This window comes from Mastomys coucha, unplaced genomic scaffold, assembly GCF_008632895.1.
Source record: "Mastomys coucha isolate ucsf_1 unplaced genomic scaffold, UCSF_Mcou_1 pScaffold6, whole genome shotgun sequence".
Classification (NCBI taxonomy): Eukaryota; Metazoa; Chordata; class Mammalia; order Rodentia; family Muridae; genus Mastomys; species Mastomys coucha.
In genome coordinates this window covers 20,973,393-20,993,735 of record NW_022196912.1, presented here as the reverse complement: position 1 = coordinate 20,993,735, position 20,343 = coordinate 20,973,393, and the positions used below count along the sequence as shown (strand labels likewise).

Here is a 20,343-nt window from a genome sequence, read left to right as displayed (position 1 = left end):
AAAATAAATGGTGTCTGTGATGGTTTGAATATGCTTGACTCATGGGAAGTGGCACTATTAGAAGGTATGGCCTTCTTATTTATAATAGCCAGAAACTGGAAACAACCCAGATGTCCCTCAACAGAGGAATGGATACAAAATGTGGTACATCTACATAATGGAGTACTACTCAGCTATTAAAAACAATGAATTTGTGAAATTCTTAGGGAAATGGATGAATCTGGAGAATATCATCATGTGTGAGATGGTACAATCACAAAAGAACACACATGGTATGCACTCTCTGATAAGTGGATACTAGCCCAGAAGATCAGAATACAAAAGTACAATCCATAAACCACAAGAAACTCAAGAAGAAGGAAGACCAAAGTGTCGATACTTCATTCCTTCCTAAAAGGAGAACAAAATACCCATGGAAGGAATTGCAGAGACTAACGGAAGGACAATCCAGAGACTGCTTCACCTGGGATTCCTTCCCATATTTAATCATCAAATCCAGACACTATTGTGGATGCTGGCAAGTGCTGGTTGACAGGAGCCTGATACAGCTGTCTCCTGAGAGGCTCTGACAGTACCTGACTAATACAGAAGTAGAGGCTCACAACTATCCATTGTACTGAGTACAGGGTCTCCAATGAAGGAGCTAGAGAAAGGACCCAAGAAGCTGAGGGGTTTGCAACCCCTTAGGACAAACAACAATATGAACTAACTAGTACCCCCAGAGCTCCCAGGGACCAAACCACTAACCAAAGAATACACATGGTGGGACTCATGGCTCCAGCAGCATATGTATAGCAGAGGATGGCCTAGTGGTCATCAATGGGAGGAGAGGCCCTTGGTCCTGTGAAGGTTCTGTGCCCCAGTGTAGGGGAATGCCAGGGCCAGGAAGTGGGAAAGGGTGGGTTGGTGGGCAGACGGAGGGGGAGGGAACAGGGTTTGTTTTTGTTTTTATTTTTGTTTTCGGAGGGGTAACCAGGAGAGGTCATTTGAAATGTAAATAAAGAAAATATCTAATAAAAAAAGGAAAAAAAAAAGAAGGTATGGCCTTATTGGAGGAGGTGTAGCCTTGTTAGAGGAAGTGTGTCACTGTAGATCCATGGCTTCAGGTCTCATACATATGCTAAAGTCTGGCCAGTGAGATCCAGTCCCCTTCTGCTGCTCATGAATCATGCTGTAGAACTCTTGCTCCTCCAGCATCATGTCTGCCTGGATGCTGCTGTGCTTCCCATCATGATGAAAATGGACTGAAGCTCTGAAACTGTAAGCCAGCTCCAATTAGATGTTTAATGTAGAAGAATCCCTTTGTTCATGTTGTCTCTTCACAGCCATAAAACCCTAACTAAGACAGAAGTTGGTACCAGGGCTGGGATATTTCTGTGATAGGCCTGACTACGTTTTCGTTTGGAGGAATGTGGATTTTGGGACTTTGGATTTGGAAAGCAGTGGAATGCTTTAAGTGGGGCTTAATGGGCCATCCTACTAGGAATATGGAAGACATTAGTGCTGATGGCAATAAAGCCAAAACTAAGACAGTGTCGAAATACCTGAAAAGGCCACACTCTCAAATAATTGATAGACTACTAGATGTAAAAGTCAGCCTTAGTGAGATCTCCCTCACTGTTTCCTGTCTCCTTCAGCTCTGTAAGTCAGGCTTGGGCTAATCTACCAACTGGCATCTGAATGCACAGTTTAATGATCCATCACACTAGATCATGATTCGCTTTTGTCTGCCCACCCTCTGCCAAAAACACACATACTGATGTGGAAGACAGGATGCCTCCTGCTTTTGGGACCTGCAGACACCACTCTGTTCTTAGTGCTGTGGTTATTCCTTTGTAAGAACTTTTTAATCTCCAGCTCTAGTCCAATTGGTTGGGACATCTCTGTGTCATGTGCAGACAAGTGCAATAGGGGCTCACAATACCCACTTGCCCTAAAGAACATTGATTCTTCCTTTTGAGTTAGACCTCAAGAAATGACCATTGCTCCACTATGCACCAGGCTCACTTGGTGAACCAATGTAGGTCTTTCATGTTAAGCAAACACTTGAAAGTGAAGGGAAGACAGAGGACAGCTGGAAGCTGAGTAGAGGGGGAATTGCTCCTTCTCAGCTTGTATACACTGTGAAGAGGGTACTAGAACCTAGGTCAACTAGTACCAATACTGCCCAGATGGCAAGTGTGTGTGTGTGTGTGTGTGTGTGTGTGTGTATGTGTGTGTGTGTGTGTGTGTGTGTGTGTGAAGGCGAGTGTTCTCCAAAGGTTCTATAAATGCAGAAGCTTCTTCCTGGGACCAGAAAGTGTTGGGGATAGGCCAAGGCTTATTTTTGAGTGTTTCCTGAAAAAGAACTTTGGTGTCTGGGAGCAGGGCGCCTTCATGTCTTATTTTAGCCCTGCTAGAGTCACATGGCACAATAGTAATAATAGATATGCTTACCGAATGCTTGCTCTGTCTCAGGTACTCTGCACAGAGCTCTAAATGTGCACAGTGACTCCCCGGGTAGGTGGCACATCGCTCCTCTCTTACCATAGAGGAGGCAGCGAGCAGCAGAGACTCATCTAAAACCAGACACTCTGTCTCCCCACTCAGTGCTTCACACACCTTGTTCCCATACCCTTGAGGGATATCGGGCTCACCGCTTGTTCTGGTTGGTTCTATGTCAACATGACACAAGTCATCAGGGAAGAAGGAGCCTCAAGTGAGAAAATCCTCCATAAGATCCAGCTGTAAGGTAATTTCTTAATTAGTGATTGATGGAGGAGGGCCCAGCCCATGGTGAGTGGCGCCATCCCTGGGCTAGTGGTTCTGAATTCTATAAGAAAACAGGCCGAGCAAGCAAGCCAATGAGGAGCAAGCCAGTAAGCAGCACCACTCCATGGTCTCTGCATTAGCTCCTGCCTTCAGGACCCTGCCCTGTTGAGTTCCTGTCCTGACTTCCTTAAATGATGAACAGTGCTGTGGATGTGTATGCTGAATAAACCTTCTCATCTCCAACTTGCTTTTTGGTAATGGTGTTTCATCACAGCAATAGAAACCCTAACTAAGACACTGATTCAAATCTTATTTAATATTGGCCTTTGTCTCCATTTTGCACCTTGAATACTACATGCTAGAATGTTCTAGAGAGTTAGAAAATCATGGGCTAAAGAATTACATGTCTTCTTCCTGTTTCCTGATCCTTGCTCATATACCCCAGACTTCCAACTACAGACTCAGTGAATTATGGATTTCTTTTGCTCAAAAAGAGAAACTTTCTTACAAGGGAGCAGCTGAGAGCAGAACTATGCTTATGGCTCTAAGGAAAGGCCAGACCCAGGATCTTGAGCTCAGGTATGCTTCTCTTGAGGATCAAGTGTCCATTATCCCTTCTCCAGAGACTCTTGATAATGTGTCCCTTGGAAAAGCTCTTAGAGGTCAGGTAACACAAAAGCAAAGGCTTTTCACCTTCCTGAGTCAATACCCTTTGACTGAACCCTCCCCAAGTCTGTCTCTATCCCATCCTTTTGCCTCCCATGTCTGACCTGTGTCCCAGCTGCCAAATATCATTCCTGATGATTATCTGCTCATAGTTTCATGCCCTCAAACACTTCTACTTTTATAGTTCCCTTATAGAAGCCTTCTGTCCCCATTAAACCATTTTACCCAACTCCCTTGGTTATACCCTACTGACATCTTCTACACACCTCCTCTGCCCTTTCACCCTCTCCTTGCCCAGGTGCTTAGCTGTAGGTACTGTGCGTCCCTCGGTTTAAAGCCCTTCCTCCACCACACATTGTAACAACTGACCCTGTCCACAAAGCTGTCCATCTCTGTAGGGAGACCGCCTTCCTATTGGGCAGAGCTACTTTCCTACATTTTTATATTTCTTACAGGCAAGTTACTCTACCTGCCAGAGTCAATTTCCTCATCTCTAAAACTAGGATCATAGCAAAGTTGTGAGGCTTAGCTGAGAGCACATATATAAGGTGCCTGGCACATGTCAGGGGAACAGTATGATCAATAAGTGCTTGCCGATTATGGTCCCGGATTTATGAGTGAACACGAGAATCCTTTGTGGAGTGAAGGTGGCTTTAAATTTCCCATGATTTGATTTTCTCATTCTGTTCTGGGATTCCTTCCCACCCCTGCACTCCCAGACATTGTTTTCAATAGAGAGTTTGCGAATGGATTTAAGGTATACTTTGAGTCCCTGTTCATAGTGCTGGTTCTGATGAACAAAGAATGAGGGCCAGGGACTGTACTGGAGTCTAGTGTTACAAAAAGAGGTCAGCACTTCTGACACATGTCCCTCAAAGCCTGGGTAAGTGACAGAGAGCAAATGGATTCTTACAATTTTGGGATGATAGTTTTTTTTTTTTCAGAGATGGAAGTGAGTGTGTGGGAGATGCTGGACTTAGGCTAACATTATCCCAGAGAAGAGACACACTGAATTACTGAAGGATGAAGGAGTGTCCTGAGCAGAGAGAAGAGCAGGGAATAAATCAGCCCACCCTTTTGTTTTAACTGGAAAAAAATGAGCCCTGGCCTGCCTTTTGCAAGGCTGTGGAGAAACACATGCACACTGTCAGAAAAGAGTGTCAGATGAGGCACCATGAGTCTGCTTTTGGAAAGCTCTAGACTGTGGGGGTGTGATCTTGAACAGGTGCCACTTAGGGCTAAGCCAGGAGAGCTTTGGGGATGCTAGTCACCTGAGCAGGAGGGATGAGCCATAGAGCTGGGCAGAGTGCACAGAGACTTGGAGATCTCTAGAAAGTGGACTGGACAAAACATAGAGCAAACGAAGAGCATGATTCCGAGGTGTCTGGCTCAGTTCAACCAGTGAACAGAAGGACCTGGCCTAGGAGGGAGCAGATCTGAGAGCCAAGGGGCATTGGGTTCTCTGTCTGGAGAGATGACCCAGGCAGGTTCAGGAAAGTGTGTGAATGATCAATGAAGGAGACTCAAGCTGAGGGACTGGGGGCAAGAGGTAGTGACAGTGCGGCTATCTGGCCATCTGTAGGTTTATTACTGGGGTAGACAATGTAAGAAAGCAAGAAGAGCTTGTCATGATAGAGCCTCCATTAATATAAGGGCTTCTTCTTGTGTTCTCAGAGATATCCAAGATACCCACCTCTGGCATTTATAGACCTTACTCCTTGCTAGCATAGAGGGACCTGGCTGACCCAGAGCTAAAGGACTCCTCCTTACAGCAACATTCATCTGGCTTTCTAGCCACCTCAGGCTTCACATGTGGCTCTCCCTGTGCCATTCCACTGTTTGTCACCACCCTGGGCTTGAACCTCCTTTCTGCAGCTTCTCCCACCCGCAGCTGTCATCTCCTATTCTGCTCTTTTCATTTCTTGTCAAACACATTTTGTACTTGCTGGCCCTGAGCCCTAAAGCACTTCTTCTTCTGGCCTTGGCTTCTCTCCTCGGCATCTTTTAAGTGTAAACTCCACCAGATGAACTGTTGCAAACGCCTCCCTACTCTTTGTTGCTTTCCAGCCTTTAAGGCAAGTTTGGCATTCAAGTGGAATGCTCAGTGCTAGGAATCCAGGAGATCTCCAAGGACTTCCTGCCAGCACGCTCTAGACCAAACCATCCTTGAGCTGAGCTCAGCGCAATGCACAGAGAGCAAGAGCAGCATCCAACCCAGGAGGGCAGGAGAAAGCTCTGAGCCAGTGTTTGTCCATGCTTATCTTGCATACACCATCACCTCTCCTCCTCTGAGCCTAGCTTTCTTTCTTCTATTACTATAGAGCGCTGAGAAGGTCATCCTCATTCTCATTCTATGGATGAAGAAATGGAGTCTTGGGAAGTTTCAGTAACTCACCTAAGGACCAGATAGGAGAGAGGTGTTTTCCCAAATTCTCAGAGTTTGAAAATCTAGCCTTGTCTTTAGTGCTCCAGGTCTCTTGCCTGAGCCTCAGCTTCCTTCTCTGAAATGGTCCCTTCACCCAAGACCAAAGAGCTGTAAACTGCTGCCTAAGTACAAGGCACAAGTAGTTTTACTTGAAGGACATCCTGGATCATTCATCTTTTTACTTAGGAATAGCTCAGGTACCCTAGCCCTAGTCCTGGCACCCTCATGATTTCTTCAAGCAATCCGCTAACACTGTTTCTACTCAGCATTAGGGGTGTATGCCTCATATGCAACAAACCAGTGGTTCTTTAAAGTACTGGAGACAGGGGAGGGGGCTGTCATGTGGCAAGCTGTAGGGGTTAAAGAGGAGAAGTGTGAAGATTCCGAGTCTCTATTCCAGGCGACACATTCAGGCAAGGGACTACAATATGCTAAACTGACGCCCACCAGCCATACCCTGCCCAGCAGCAAATGGTCCTGATGCTGTTGTGCTAGTAGAGCCTGTGCTTCCAGTTTAAAAGGCAGGTCTGACGATTGACAAAACAGATCTGACCAATAGATGCTAGTATCTCAGGCCAGGAGAGGCCTGGTGACCTCCATGCTGAGAAAGAAGTAGGGAAGGCTGGCTGGAGGAAACAGACAAAGTAGCACTATAAAGGATGGTGCTAATGGTTTTGGAGGGTCCTTGAGTGTGGCTAGGAAGGGAAGTTTGTGGAGGCAAAGTTTAATTCAGGGCGATGGGGGTGGGAGGAAGAGACTGCAAAGCAGGAAGGTGTCATATTTCTGACATTATATATATATGTCATATATGAATATATATGTCTTATATGACTCTCTCTATATATATACATATAGATCCCTCTCTCTCTCTCTCTCTCTCTCTCTCTCTCTATATATATATATATATATATATACATATAGATCTCTCTCTCTATCTATCTATCTATCTATCTATCTATCTATCTATCTATCTATATCTATATATATATATGTCTTAGAACCTGAGAACATGATTTTGAGTTTTAGCTAAGCACTGATAAACAGTTTAACATTGAATAGACTCCTTAACCTTGCTGAGCCTGGTTCTCCTCATCTAGATGTGTGGTTTGTCTCTACTTCTGATGATGTACCCAGGTCTCTATAACCCACTCTGGTGCTCATTCTGAAGCATTAGAATGAAGGACAAGTTCCATTGCCATATCCAGTTCCTTTATTCTAAGGCCAGTGTTTGTTCCTCATCCCTCCCATCTAACCTATGATCACAGGATCCAGTGCAACAGCTATGAAACCACCCTAAGTGTTCTGTTGCTAAGACCCATGCCAAGCTCCTTCCCTGGTTAGACCCCAATTAGGAACAATCTTAGTTTGGTACTCTTCTTTCCTCAGGGACATCACTGTGCCCCTACCCCATTTTGTTTAGTGCACTTTGGTTCCTTTCCTCTATTAGAAGCTCCCATAATACAACACTGGCATAAAATGTGCATAGAGCATCTTCTGGGTTGCCATGGCAATAGAGTAGTGCTAGTATGAGAATAAGGGCCTTCTGGTTGCTTACTGAGTTAACTCTAAGCCCTTCTCCTAAAGTAAAGACTTTGCTAAACATGACTCTAAGTTTCTCTTCCAGAATGTTTTCTCTGCTCCTACTGTTCACCATCTCATCCTTCAAACAGGACTGATTCAACAATGCACTGGCTCTCCTGTCTGATATAGTTTCTTATGGTCTTATTCCAACATGGAGTACCCATCCATCTTGTGAAGTCATCAAGACCCATATGTTCCTGCCAGTTATAATGAAAACATCATCTACTTCTGAAAGCCTCAGATTCCCTCTTCTACACAGACAGGCTCCTCTTTATTCACAGAAATGTTTCTAGTCCTTATGCTGTAGTACATGGTCATGGCAGGAGTAGCCAGACTAAAATATGAGAGAGAGGGAAAGGTAGGGGTGCTGAACTGATTCAAAGAGAGATGGCTTCAGTGAAATCCATACTTGAGACCCACAGGGTCTTAAGTATCCCTAAGCCAGAACTTGACATTGGGAAATTCCAAATGGAAGTGTTATCTGAATGAATTGACTGCACAAATTATAATGGTGATGTGTGCAATGCAGGGCCAAAGTTGATAGGTGCTTCTAGAAACAAGGTATGGAAAACAAGCATGCTAAGGTAAGTTTATTTAGACAGACCCTTGTCAGCCAGGGTTGTGCCTGATCCTTCTGTGAAGAAAAAGGAGCTGGACCTCTAGGAAATCTGGTACTCAGAGAAAGCAGCTGTAGAGGAGATCTACAGGCCCAGCATTCAAAGAATCAAGGGACAGGAGTGAAAGGAAAACCTGACCTAGAGACACACATTACCCCCAGTCCTGTGGCTCAACCTCCTTCTCACCTGGAAAGAATGATCTTGAGACTCTTGTGTTAATTATTTTTCTCAAGGCCATGACCTACTATCTAATTCGAAGAAACTTAAGGAAGAAAGGAAGGAAGGAAGGAACAAAGGGAGGGAGAAAGGGTAGGAAGGAGGGAGGGAGGGAGGAAGGGAGGGAGGAAGGGAAGGAGGAAGGAAGGAAGGAAGGAAGGAAGGAAGGAAGGAAGGAAGGAAGGAAGGAAGAAAGGAAGGAGGAAAGGGCGTACTTCAGATTATAGTTTGAGCATGTAGTTTATCAGGATGGGAAAGGCATGGTGTGGTGGGATGGGCTCTCACTGGTGACTATTCACTTCCACCCTTCCCCACAGAGCAGGAAGCATGAAGCGGTGAGGCTGGGGTTCCAATTCTGACTTTCCTGCCTGCTTGTGGGACCTTTTCCTCCTACCAGGTTTCCTCATTTGGCTTTGTTATGAGGGCATGTGTCTAGTCTTATTGCATCTTGTTATCTGGAGTTTGGTTGATATTACTGGGAAGTCTTCTCTAAAGGGAAATGAAGAAGCAGTGGATCTAGTGGAGAGGGGAGGTGTATATGTGTGCAGGGGATTAAAAGGGGGATGAACAGAGGGAGGGTGGAAAGGTTGTGGTTGCAATGTATTGTTGAGAGAAGAATAGATAAAATATGAAAAATTTTGTTTGTTTTATTTGTTTGTTTGTTTTGAATCCAGGTGTCCTGTAGCTCAGGCCAGCTCCAAGCTTTCTATAGAATGAAGGACAGCCTTGGACTTCTCTCCCTGCCTCTCCTAAGTGCTGGGATTACGGGATGAGCAGTACCACACTGTCCTCCTTGCTCTCTCTTCACTAAGTCTGACTTCCTAGTTCATGGGTTGTCCACCAGCATTGAGAATTATCATTACATCTCCAGTTAAGCCTCTCTAGAAACACCCTCACAGGCACACTTAGAAGTATGTCTGTCTCCTAGTGGATTTCAAGTCTAGTCAAGCTGACAATGCAGATGAGCCCTCACAGAACTATAGACATCAGTGCCAGGACCCAGGTCTGCTGCTGACTCAGTTTAACCGCACAGCTACTTCCAAGATGTTCTGAATTTCCTCCATTGGTTCCCTTCCTTCTACGGAGCAACTTGGACTCCAAGCAAACAAAACACAGAGACTCCATCAAGGGGCTCACATCTCGTACTGAAAAATGGTTCACATGGGGGGGACTGGAAAGTAGCAGATGTGAAGAGCTTGTTTGCAGAAGCTAAGTGTCTGTGATGGGTTTCCTCCCCTCCTCTCAGCCTTGCTGCAGAATCACTAACACAGTGCTGAGCTAGTGGAATAGCCTTGACTCTGAGGGAATATGAACATTTTTTACGCTTAGCCATTCCAGCCGTAAAGATTCTTATCCTATTACTGCTAAGTGACGAGCGCAAGGAGAGAAATGATGATGATCTTTGACAGCCATTCCAACCGAGTAAATACAAGGAGGGAGGAATGTGTCCAGAGACCCGGGCCACTGCCCCTTCATTTCCCAGGATGAAAAGGAGCAAAGGAAAAATGTCTTCCTGGTGAGATGTATCGAAGTGTGGAATTTTCCCTCCAGGCAAGAGATGGGCGCCCCACTGGTTCTAACCATTTAGTTCTACACTGGACTAAAGGCTGGGAGAATATGCCAGAAGGGAGCAATCAAACCCAGCCAGGCCAGGGAGGAGACCTGATGAAGCTTCCCTAGTTCTAACTGGAGGTAGCCCACCCCATCACCTGCAATCCAAGCAACTCCATCATAGACATTGCTAGGCAACAACAAAATCATAAGTTTGCTTTATCAAAATATCCACCCCGATCACCACCACCTGGGGGGGGTCTCCATTTGATGACTACTTGCTTGCCAGGTATTTTATGTACTATTGGGATGATGGGAAAGCCAGCTGTTGTGGCAGAGTTGAGGTAGAATAACTGGAAAACAGGGATTGTTTGTTGGCCCAGTCACTGTTTTATGAACAGAAGAGCTCTAGGAAAATATTCTTAAGACTCTTAGCTCACCTAAAGTTGCCTCTTTCTTACTAAAAATTTTCTGCATGACCCATCACTACCTGCTTCCAATCATGTGATATATGACATATCCATGTCTTTTTTATCATTGTGACCACAGCACCCAGGCCGTGACCTGAAGACTAAGTTGTTGGCAGAGCAACATGCCTGAAGTAGAAACATTGGGATTGGAATGCCCAGTGCACTGCTCAGTTGAAATGGGAGGAGCTAACAGGACCATAAAGACTGAGTGAAGCTGGTCCACAATTGTTCAATGATGTGAAGAGCGGGGAATCGTGAGAATGAGTGGAGGTTATCTAGCCCAACACTTTACAAAGAAGATGAATAAAGGGGGCGGGGGGGGGGAGTCAGGATGTTTCACTAGTCACTCTGTATCCTTCCTCCCCACATATCTCCAGAGACATGCATGTCTAAAGGATGTAAGAAAGTCTCAGCTTCAATACTGTGACCATGGTACCCACTGGATGTGAGCAATAGGGTGGGTAAGGGAGGGATGTTAACTTCACAGTGTGACTATGTAAGGGATGTATCACTTTCTGCACCACGCTGGCTATGGCATTATCACTGCCCTTACTCCCCGTTTGAGGAGAGTGCTAAGGATTCCATCAGTTCATCAGCCTACAGGTGAGGACCAATGCCTTCTCCTCCTCCCGCCCCTCCCTGTCAAGTCACCTGGCTTCTTCAGCTTCTGAGGCAATTCACCCCAACAGCACTCTCCTGGCAGCTCTTGCTCTAATGCTCAGCTAATAGTTGTCTGTTCCAGGCGCTGTCCAAACGCATACTATAAATCAGAATCCAATTACTGTGGTAAGAAAATTGGAAGCAAATTTAATAAGCTCAGACCCCTCCCACGTGCTGTTTCTTCACTCTTCTCTTTCCAGTAATGAGAACTCTTCAAAGGGGGAAAAATCCTTTTCCCTTTAACTCTGTGAATGCTCTCTCCATTTCTCATATGAAGCTCCTGGGGGCCAAAGGATAATGAGAGAGGGCCTCTTTCAGCTCCTCTTTCCTCTTTGCATGGAAGACAGGTGTGTGTGTGTGTGTGTGTGTGTGTGTGTGTGTGTGAGAGAGAGAGAGAGAGAGAGAGAGAGAGAGAGAGACAGAGACAGAGACAGAGACAGAGACAGAGACAGAGAGACAGAGACAGAGAGACAGAGACAGAGACAGAGAGAGACAAAGAGAGAAGAGAGAGACAGAGAGGGGGAGAGAGAGGTTGACAGTCTTTCTAATGTCTTTCTCTTTCATTTATTCAACAAACAGATATCCTGCCCCTTATCACACATAAGATACTGTAATAGATGTTCAATCTGTTCCTTTCTGTACAAGGCAATTGACATCAGGACTAGCAGGATCTTTGCTGCAAAGCATGATGGTGTCCTTAGCAGGAACAAAGCCTGCATCATTGGGGCTCAATTCCATGAATGAGATAGGCAGCCAATGTAGGTCACTGGCCATGAGGTAAAGCATGAGACCCTGCAGTAGGCACATCTTAGGAACAATGATGCCAGTTGCCAAGAGAATGTGGGATGAGGATAGAGGAAGAGGAAAAAGAGGGAACAAGAGAGGCCAGACTGACTATACAAGGACAGAAGCCAAGATACATGGACAGAGGGAGAGGCACACAAATATATGGGCAGGTGGATGCACTTACCCCAGGGCCTCTACTCTCTCCTCAAACCCTGAGGCTTTTGGCAGAACCAGATCACACACGGACTTCACCTGGGCTATGCTTCATAGAGCAGGTCTCAGAGTCACCTGAAGTTCCTGATAAACCAGGTCTCTGGGGTTCACCTGAAGCTTTCAGGGCAAAGCCTGAGACTGTGCATTTCCAACATGCTCTCAAGTGATGCTGCTGCTGGTGGTCCTTTGGTCTGGAGAATTAGGCTTTCAAAGCCATTGTGAATTCAAAGCGAGATAGATCCACAGACCACAGGCATTGTTGTCATTGGGGAACCTACTGGACATGCAGAATCTCAGAGCTGAAGAGATGTCATGGTGGCTAAGAGCATTTGCTGCTTCTCCAGAGGACTCAGGATAGTGAACCACCATGTGGGTCACTTGTAGTAGTTCCAGCTCCTAGGGATCAAAATCCATATTCTGTGTTCCTCCTATTCACTCTCTCACACATACAGGCACACAGATGCATAAATAAAAATTATATATATTAAAAAATCTTAAGAAGAAAGGTAATGCTGAATATCGGCTGCCCCTCCCCACCCCACCCCCCAGGACCTGCTGAGTCAGATGGGAAAACATCCCTAGATGACTTGTCTGTTTGCCTGTTTAAGTCTGAGAAGCCCTTACGCAGAGCGGCCACCCTCAAGTCTTGCTGCTTATTAGAGTCACTCGGGAACTGAGCAAGGACACACTTGAGTTGATTGGAGTCTGGGTATCAACATATTTAAAAGGCTCCCAAGTGCCTCTCAGAAGAAGCCTGGGTTGAGAGCTGCTAAGACTGGCATTTAGAAACCAACACATCCTACCGTGATGCTGCTCAGTCTATTTCTCTGGAATGGAGCCTGACCTCAAACACCACCTTTGTTCTTCCCTAGCCTCACCGCCACACCTGATAGTCTAACCCTCCATTTTGGTCTTCCAGCTGGTGCTTCATTAGTTTGTTTAATCATCTCTAGCTTTCTACCAGCGTGCCTCTCCTCCACACAAGGCTCAGCTATCATTGCATGTGTGTATAGATATTTAAATATTAACTAGAAAATAGGTCAATGCTGTCTCCGTATTTGACCCTTATAACAACCGAAGTGCATGGGACCATTATTGTTATTTTTATCCCTGCTTTTCAAAAGAGAAAGGCAAGGTGTGGAGAAAGTTAGTGAGTTCATTCATCTTGCCAGTTAGCACAGTCAGGACGGGAAATGGCTGCCAGATCCCAGAGACCCTGTGCTGACCTCTGGTGACCCTTTAGATTGTTCTCAACTCCAGCCTGCTTTACATAGGAGGTCAGGCCTGACCTCTTGCTGGTGGTGGACTGGTGATAAATATTTTCATTTCATCTCTGAAGATTTGGGTAAAAAGCAAGGCCAGATTGACAGCAGTGATCCTCATTGCAGATTTGTCCTCCAGGGGAGACATATGGGAAAGATATTTTTGGCAATCACAACTTGGCATGTGGGGGAAGGGTAGCTGTTAGGGTAGGGGGTGCTACTGGCATCTAGTAATAGAGGCCAGAGAAACTGCTAGAATCTTGGAATGCGCAGGATAACCCCTCAGTGAAGAATCATCAAGCCCAATATGTCAGCAACATTGCTGTTGAGAACTCTTGACCACCATTAGCTAGGCTGGTCATAGCTGAGGTCAGCAGCAGGCCCAGGGTTCTATTGGTCTGTGCAGACGAGCTCATGGGACTGCACCAGAATCCATGGGACTCACAGCAGAATTAGGAAACCTGGTTGGTGACAGACACTAGCCACAGATGGTTTCTGTAAGCAGGAGCTGGATTAGGGAGATCCTGTATGTAGCTAGGACATCTCATCAGCCAGTGACCTGAGTCTGAGGGAAGAGCACAGGCTCTGGGGTTCTTGAGATCACAAGAGTACTACCAGTAGGGAGCAGCACTCTACAAAACTCAGCCTAGGGTTGGATGATCCAGTTGGTCCTTGCTCAAGACCCTCAAGATGACTTCTGGTCCTAAGTTCCCACCCCAATTCTGAGCCTTCTGATCTCTACTCTTTTGCTCTTTTTTTTTCCAGGTAACATTTCCTAAATCCAGCACACCCCAACTCCTGTAGGGTAAGGCTGTTGCCCTGAGGCCGACATACAGGTAATATTCTCTCCCCTTTTGTCTTCTCAAACAGTATCTGGAGTCTACCTCAGTCCTCTATGCCCTTCCTGCTGCCTCCCTGCCGATCACAACTCTCTAACATTTGGAACCCTGGGTAGGTGCAGAGGCCAGAGCTGGCTGGCAAGCCAGGCTCTTTAGGGAACAAGCTTGGCTCTTCATTGCCTGACACCACAAGTCTGGCCTTTGTGCAAACTTTCATTTCTGCTTTGCAGAGGAAAAGTGAGAGGGCAGGACAGAACTCAGCACACTCACCTGCTTGGTGAGCTCTTGGCATATCCTCCCATGGCTAAGAGCGGTTATGCCTGCTCTCCAAGGCCTCCCACCCAGTTGTCCCAGCGCCTGTTTCCTTCCTGGGGGTCTGGCATCTAGAATCAGGACAAGGAAACAACTACCTGCCCGAGGCCAACCAAGGCTTCCCGCAAGCCCCTAGTGTGGCTTTTCTCCTCGCTCTCTCTCCTGATCTCCCACACGTAGTTTCTGCTCAAGGAAATATAGTAACTTGATATTTAAATTTTGCTCAGAGAGGAGTAACAGGATAAGTGCTGGGGAATTCAAATAGCAATATGAAAAAGAATTTCAACGGGATTCCGACTTTAAGAGAGTTTAGGCCAGTAGGAGGGAGGAGGAGGAGGGGGCTCAGGCTACAGGGGACACAGACACTGCTGCTAAGGGGAACTTTCATGGCATCTTATAGAGAGGGTTAAATTCCCAGATCGTCAGTGTTGGAAGAAGCTAGGCTCTCATCTAGTTTGTACCCTTTGCTGTGTTCATATGGACACCAAGTCTCCGGCTCCATGCAACAATGATAGTGACTAACAAGGACTAGCTGAATGTCTCCACAGGATACATGTTGCATAAAACAAGATTTCCAGGTTGTGCAGCTCTGTTGGGAAACTAAGTCTGAATGACTTGAGATAGTACATGCTTAAGAACTACCAACATAATAAGCCTCGGTAATCCTAAAAGTCCTTTGTATACAAATTCTTTTACCACAATATGGGGACCCAGACCAACTAAAAAAGACAAATACTCTCTACCCTTATGCCAATACTATATACCTTTCTAGTTGAACTGCCTCTTGACTCTCGCCACCCAGAGGCCAGTCTGCTGATGGAGTGGGTGCAAAGACAGTCATGCCACAAATAGAAGTCATCTCTCTGTGAGTCTCTGGCTTGTCTGGGCCAGAGCATGGAGGTTTAAAGGGGAAAATAGTGTTAGGAACGAATTGCTTTCTCAGACCTCAGTAGCAAGCATAGAGACTAACAGGACTGAAGGAGCAGTTGATGAGGAGATGAAGCATCCATCTTCACAAAGCCTCTTTCTGGTCGTAACAAAGCTCTCTACTTGATCTCTGTTGTCCTCTGGAGCTGTGGCCTGTCTAAGCCAGTGGCTACAAAGAAGGTATGTGAAAGGGCCCCTGCGCAGGCAGACAGGGAGCAAGTCTAAGTAAAGAGGCCCCTCTGAGTCTCTTCTCACATTATAAAACGTGCATGAGGTGCTACAGAAAAAATTTCTCCTAGTGACAGGAGAGAGCATAGCCTGAATTCCTGAGGGTTTACCCATCATGCCCTTCTGCTTAGAGAGCCAGGCTAGAATGTGAGACTTGGTCAGAGAAATCCAGGTCCAGTCTTTTAGTGTTCCACGTGTATTATAGCACGCATCACCTGGGGTGACCACCAGGTGAGGAGCAGGTTACTCTCTGTGGTGGACGTCTCACTCCCTTTAACCTCCAAGTAGAAAGCAGGATCTTTGGGATGGTTTTTGTACACGCAGTGTGTAGCACAGAAACTTTACTCCATCCTGTCACCTGCCCCAGGTCCTGGCACTGGGCACTATGATCAGAGAGTCTCCAAATCAAGCTCAGTGCTAATATGTCCTGGCTGCAGAGAGAGGTAAAGCACCTACATGGAAGAATGAGGTACCTCTTATGGCGTGTGTCTGGGACAGCCCGGTTGCTGGATATCCGCTCGCTCTCCCGCTGGTTGAACGCGTACAGCTTGTAGGGATCGTCACCGACACGCCACTTTTTGGCATTCAGATACCGCCGCTCATCAAACTGCTCCCACAGGTCATCCCAGTCTGCGTCAGAAGGCTGTGTGACATGAATGGAAAGTCTGTGAGAAGGCTCCCCAGACACCACCAGCTCCCATCCATCTGTCAGCAACCGACCAGGGACTAAGCTTGTTCTGGCAATGCTGAGCTCAAACACGGGGCCAGTGGCAGAACATCAGCAAACTCGTCAGCAATAATAATCACATACAAAACAGTGATAATATTGCTACTGCTATTTATCAAGCCCTACATGCCAGGCATAGGTCTAGGACCATCATTTCCATCATCTCATATAATCCTCACACAATTGCTCAGATGTGTCCACTGACAGATGAGAATACACTCTCACACAAGCAGTTTGTTGCCCAAGATCCACTCCTATGGAGCAGCAGGACCTGGGCCTAAATTCTAGCACCCCAACCCGAGAGACCATCTTCCTAGGACAATGTGAGGATACCTGGTGCCCTGGCACAGACCAAGTGGGCCACAACTACTATTGTCTCCAATGTGCTTTAGGAGAGGCAGTTTCGGGAAGTTTGCTATCAATCCACAATGGTGTGATCCCCACCAAACACCTTGGTCTTTTCTTTCTCCAACCCAAGAACTTGTAGCTGCTCTTAGAGGAAGCATCAATGGGAGATCCAGTAATAAGATAACAGTGTATGTCTGAGGACACAGGATTTAAGAATAAGGAGGGTGGCTGGGCAGTGCTGGTGCACACCCTTAATCCCAGCACTCAGGAGGCAGAGGCAGGTGGACTTCTGAGTTTTGAGGCCAGCCTGGTCTACAGAGTGAGTTCCAGGACAGCCAGGGCTACACAGAGAAACCCTGTCTCAAAAAACCAGCAAAAAGAAAAAAGAGTAAGGAAGGTGACTTCCATGTTCTTGGTTTGTTTCATATTTAAATTCTCTGGCTGAGTAGGGAACAAGGAACCCTAGACAGGTTTTCAGGCAGAGCTTAGTCTTCTGGATCCTTCCAACAGGAGAGGTGAGGGCCTGACTTCCCATCAGAGCCAATAATGCCTGATCTACCCCATCAGCAACAAGATTACAGCCAAGTCTCTCCATCTAGCTAGCGGGGCTAAGAATCCAGACTTGGCAGCTGCTTCCTAAAAGCTGCTCGCAATCTCACCATGAGAAAGAGTAGCCTATACCTCCCAATACTCACAACTTTCAGTTCCACCTAAACCACAAATGCTGTGCCTCCAGAAAGAGCTTCTTAATGGCCTCAAGTCAGGTGGCTCATGCCCTGAGGCTAGCATTGTTACCAAGAAGTCGTTCATTCATATGACCCTAGTAGTCAGGCCAGAGTCTCACATTCCACAAATCTTACAGGAGAAGAGACCAGCTGCTCCCTCACAGAATGCTAGCTGTTGCTGCACACAGACACCCAAGCAGGAGGTTCAGAGCAGGCTTAGTGACTTTTGCACCAGCTTCGTGACAGGTAAGAGGGGCTATACCAGTCTGCGCACTCATGTGCACTGTGAGATCTTATCTAGTAATTGATCTCTCTTCCTCTTTGTTATCTCTGTTTGAAACAGCATTTTTCTCTAATAGCATAAAACGAAGCCCTGAAAACTGGTGATTTTTATCCAATAATTGATTTTATTAGTGTCTTATACTGCTGCTCCAGAACTTGCTAGGGGGAAGTCAGGTAGGTGTGGGAAACCCACAAGCTGTGCTGTGCAATGTCACAGCTTGACAGCTGTCATCTCTGTTTGGAACATCACCCCAAGGTGACCTTGACATCCCATCCTCATGGGAAGGGTCGTGGGATTGTCTCCCATTGGCTCACTGCCAACTTAATTCATTATGATTCTCTAAATAAGTTGTAACCCTCACAGTGCTCTGAGCTAAAGAGGAGGGAAGAAGAGATAGTAGCACATGTCCTAGAGAGGTCCCACTCTGTGTATTCACAGAGAGAGAGAAAGAGAGAGGAGAGAGGAGAGAGAGAGAGAGAGAGAGAGAGAGAGAGAGAGAGAGAGAGAGAGAGAGAGAGAAAAGAGAAGAGAAGAGAAGAGGAGAGAGGAGAGGGAGAGAGAGAGGAGAAGAGGAGAGGAGAGGGAGAGAGAGAGAGAGGAGAAGAGGAGAGGAGAGAGGGGAGGGAGAGAGAGGAGAGAGAGGAGACATCTATACCACACTGCAAGGTGAAGTCAGGCACATAAGCTCAATAACAATGTGTTTTTACAGAGAGAAGGAAATAGATTACAGCTCATAGATTGGGGGTCAAAGAGCTGGATCTTGAAGAATGGGTAAGGAGTGTATAGCAAAGAAAGCCAGATAGAAGGTAGTCCATTCAGGAGTGTGGTATAGAATAACAGAACCAATAGTGTGCCTGTGTGAGATAATATATGAAGCCAGGCTTGGTGGCACAGACCTATAATCTCTGTGACCTATGAGGCTGGTTGCACCTGTGTGGGGGCCACAATTCAATCCCTAATACTGAAAGAAAGGAGAAAGAAGAAAGAAGGAAGAAAGAAAGGAAGAAAGGAAGGAAGGGAGAGAAAGAAAGGAGAAAAAGAAAGAAAGAAAGAAAGAAAGAAAGAAAGAAAGAAAGAGGGAAGGAAGAAAGAGAGACAGAAAGTTAGTTTAGAGATATAAAGAATTTTCTCCTGTACTTATTGTTGTGTTTTATAAATAAGAAAGAACCAGGATATGTTTGGTAGAAGCATGGTATGGTAAGGTAGGAGGGGTGCCTCTGCAGGCCCATGGGAGACATCCCTTCCCCTGGAGGTACAAGCCATACAATGGATATAATATGGAATTGAATTTAGTTAGGGCATGAGGAGGCAAGTTGAGGAGGGAGTAGAGACAGAGAAAGGCAAAGAGAGAGAGAGAGAGGGAGAGAGAGAGAGAGAGAGAGAGAGAGAGAGAGAGAGAGAGAGAGGATAAGAGGAGGAGGAAGAAGAGGAGGACAAGGAGGAGGAGGAGGAAGAGGAGGCCAGACAGGAACATGTGGAGAAAGATAGGGAAGAGGAATGAGAAGAAAGGGGACACAGAGGGTAAGAGATTAAGAGGGTAAGAGCATAAGAGAGTGAGGAAGGGCCAAACAGTCCCTTTTATAGTGAGTCAGCCATACCTGACTGTAACTGTGGGGTGGAGCCTAGAAGGAATGCTAACACTTATGAAGCTGACAAGAGCTGTTATTGGTCACATCCCCAAAATGTATTTGATGAAATTCCTGGGAATCCAGTAGCCCAGTTATATTAGCATAAAATTAACTATTCAAAGGACATGCATAAAGAAAAACTCTAGAAAACATCCGGGCCTTAGAAAGTAGGTCATAAGGAAATTGCCCCTGGCTATATATGTGGGATGAAGTATAAGGTGGAGAATTTCCATGAAATGACCTGTTGGAGAATGACCTTCATCTATCCTGATGTCTGACCTGGGGTCTTATGGGTGAACCAGCAGGTGGAGAACCAGACACCCATTGCAATAAGAGGCAGAGGAGAGGGGATACAGCCCATCTCTTGGGCTTCAGTCTCGATCATACTCCATTTGCATCAAGTAGAGACATGGAGCCATGAAGACAAGGGTCAGAGGTTGCTTGTCCTAGCTCTCTCTCTACCCACAGTACAGCGAAGCAACCTTGGTATCTCTGGCAGGCACCGTGTTTTTCGAAAAGGTACGGTGAAGACTCAGCTGGGAATTCTGGCCCCAGAATGTAAGAGTGACATCCAGTTGGCAGGATGATCATATGAATAGTCAGTAGGAGGCAGCCTTGGAGGGGACTGTACCATTCAGGAAGTTTAGATGTCACATGTATAGAGCTTGCTGCACTGAGACCCCCCTCAAGGGGGCCAGTCTGTACTAGGAGCTGACCTTTCCCCCAGGGACATCTGAATGTATTATATAGTGGTGAAGGCATAAACTTTTACATTGTCTATGTGCACAGAGATTGCCACAGATTCTTTATATGATCCTCATCTGTGCAAAGAGATGCTTAGAAGAGTCAGGTAGTGGTTTGCCCAAGCTCATCAGCTTGCAAGGGATGGGTCTACTGACTTAATCGTCCAGAGACAACAGGAGGTAGAACACATAGCTGTGGAAAGCCCTGCATAATGGCTTACTTCCACATTAAAAGTTCACTGACACAGATATTCCATGAAATTCCATTCCCTGGAGCATGTTTGCCATGTATTATCTTACTTTTTCTCTTTTGTCCTTCTTGGTTTCACCAATCTCAAGGAAGGCAGCTCCAGCTCCCCCTTAAAAAGTACAGTGCAGAGCCTGA

General features: G+C 46.1%; 1 protein-coding gene across 3 annotated transcripts in view; it reads right to left on the bottom strand.

Annotated features, from left to right (window-relative positions):
- The window catches only part of Galnt14 (polypeptide N-acetylgalactosaminyltransferase 14), a 222,558-nt gene that overhangs the window by 68,331 nt on the left and 133,884 nt on the right, over positions 1–20,343 (bottom strand). For all 3 annotated transcript variants that reach the window (XM_031355843.1, XM_031355840.1, XM_031355842.1), the window contains exon 2: positions 15,978–16,147. In XM_031355843.1, coding sequence (XP_031211703.1) covers positions 15,978–16,147 — 170 coding nt within the window. The remainder of the gene's footprint in view (positions 1–15,977; positions 16,148–20,343) is intronic.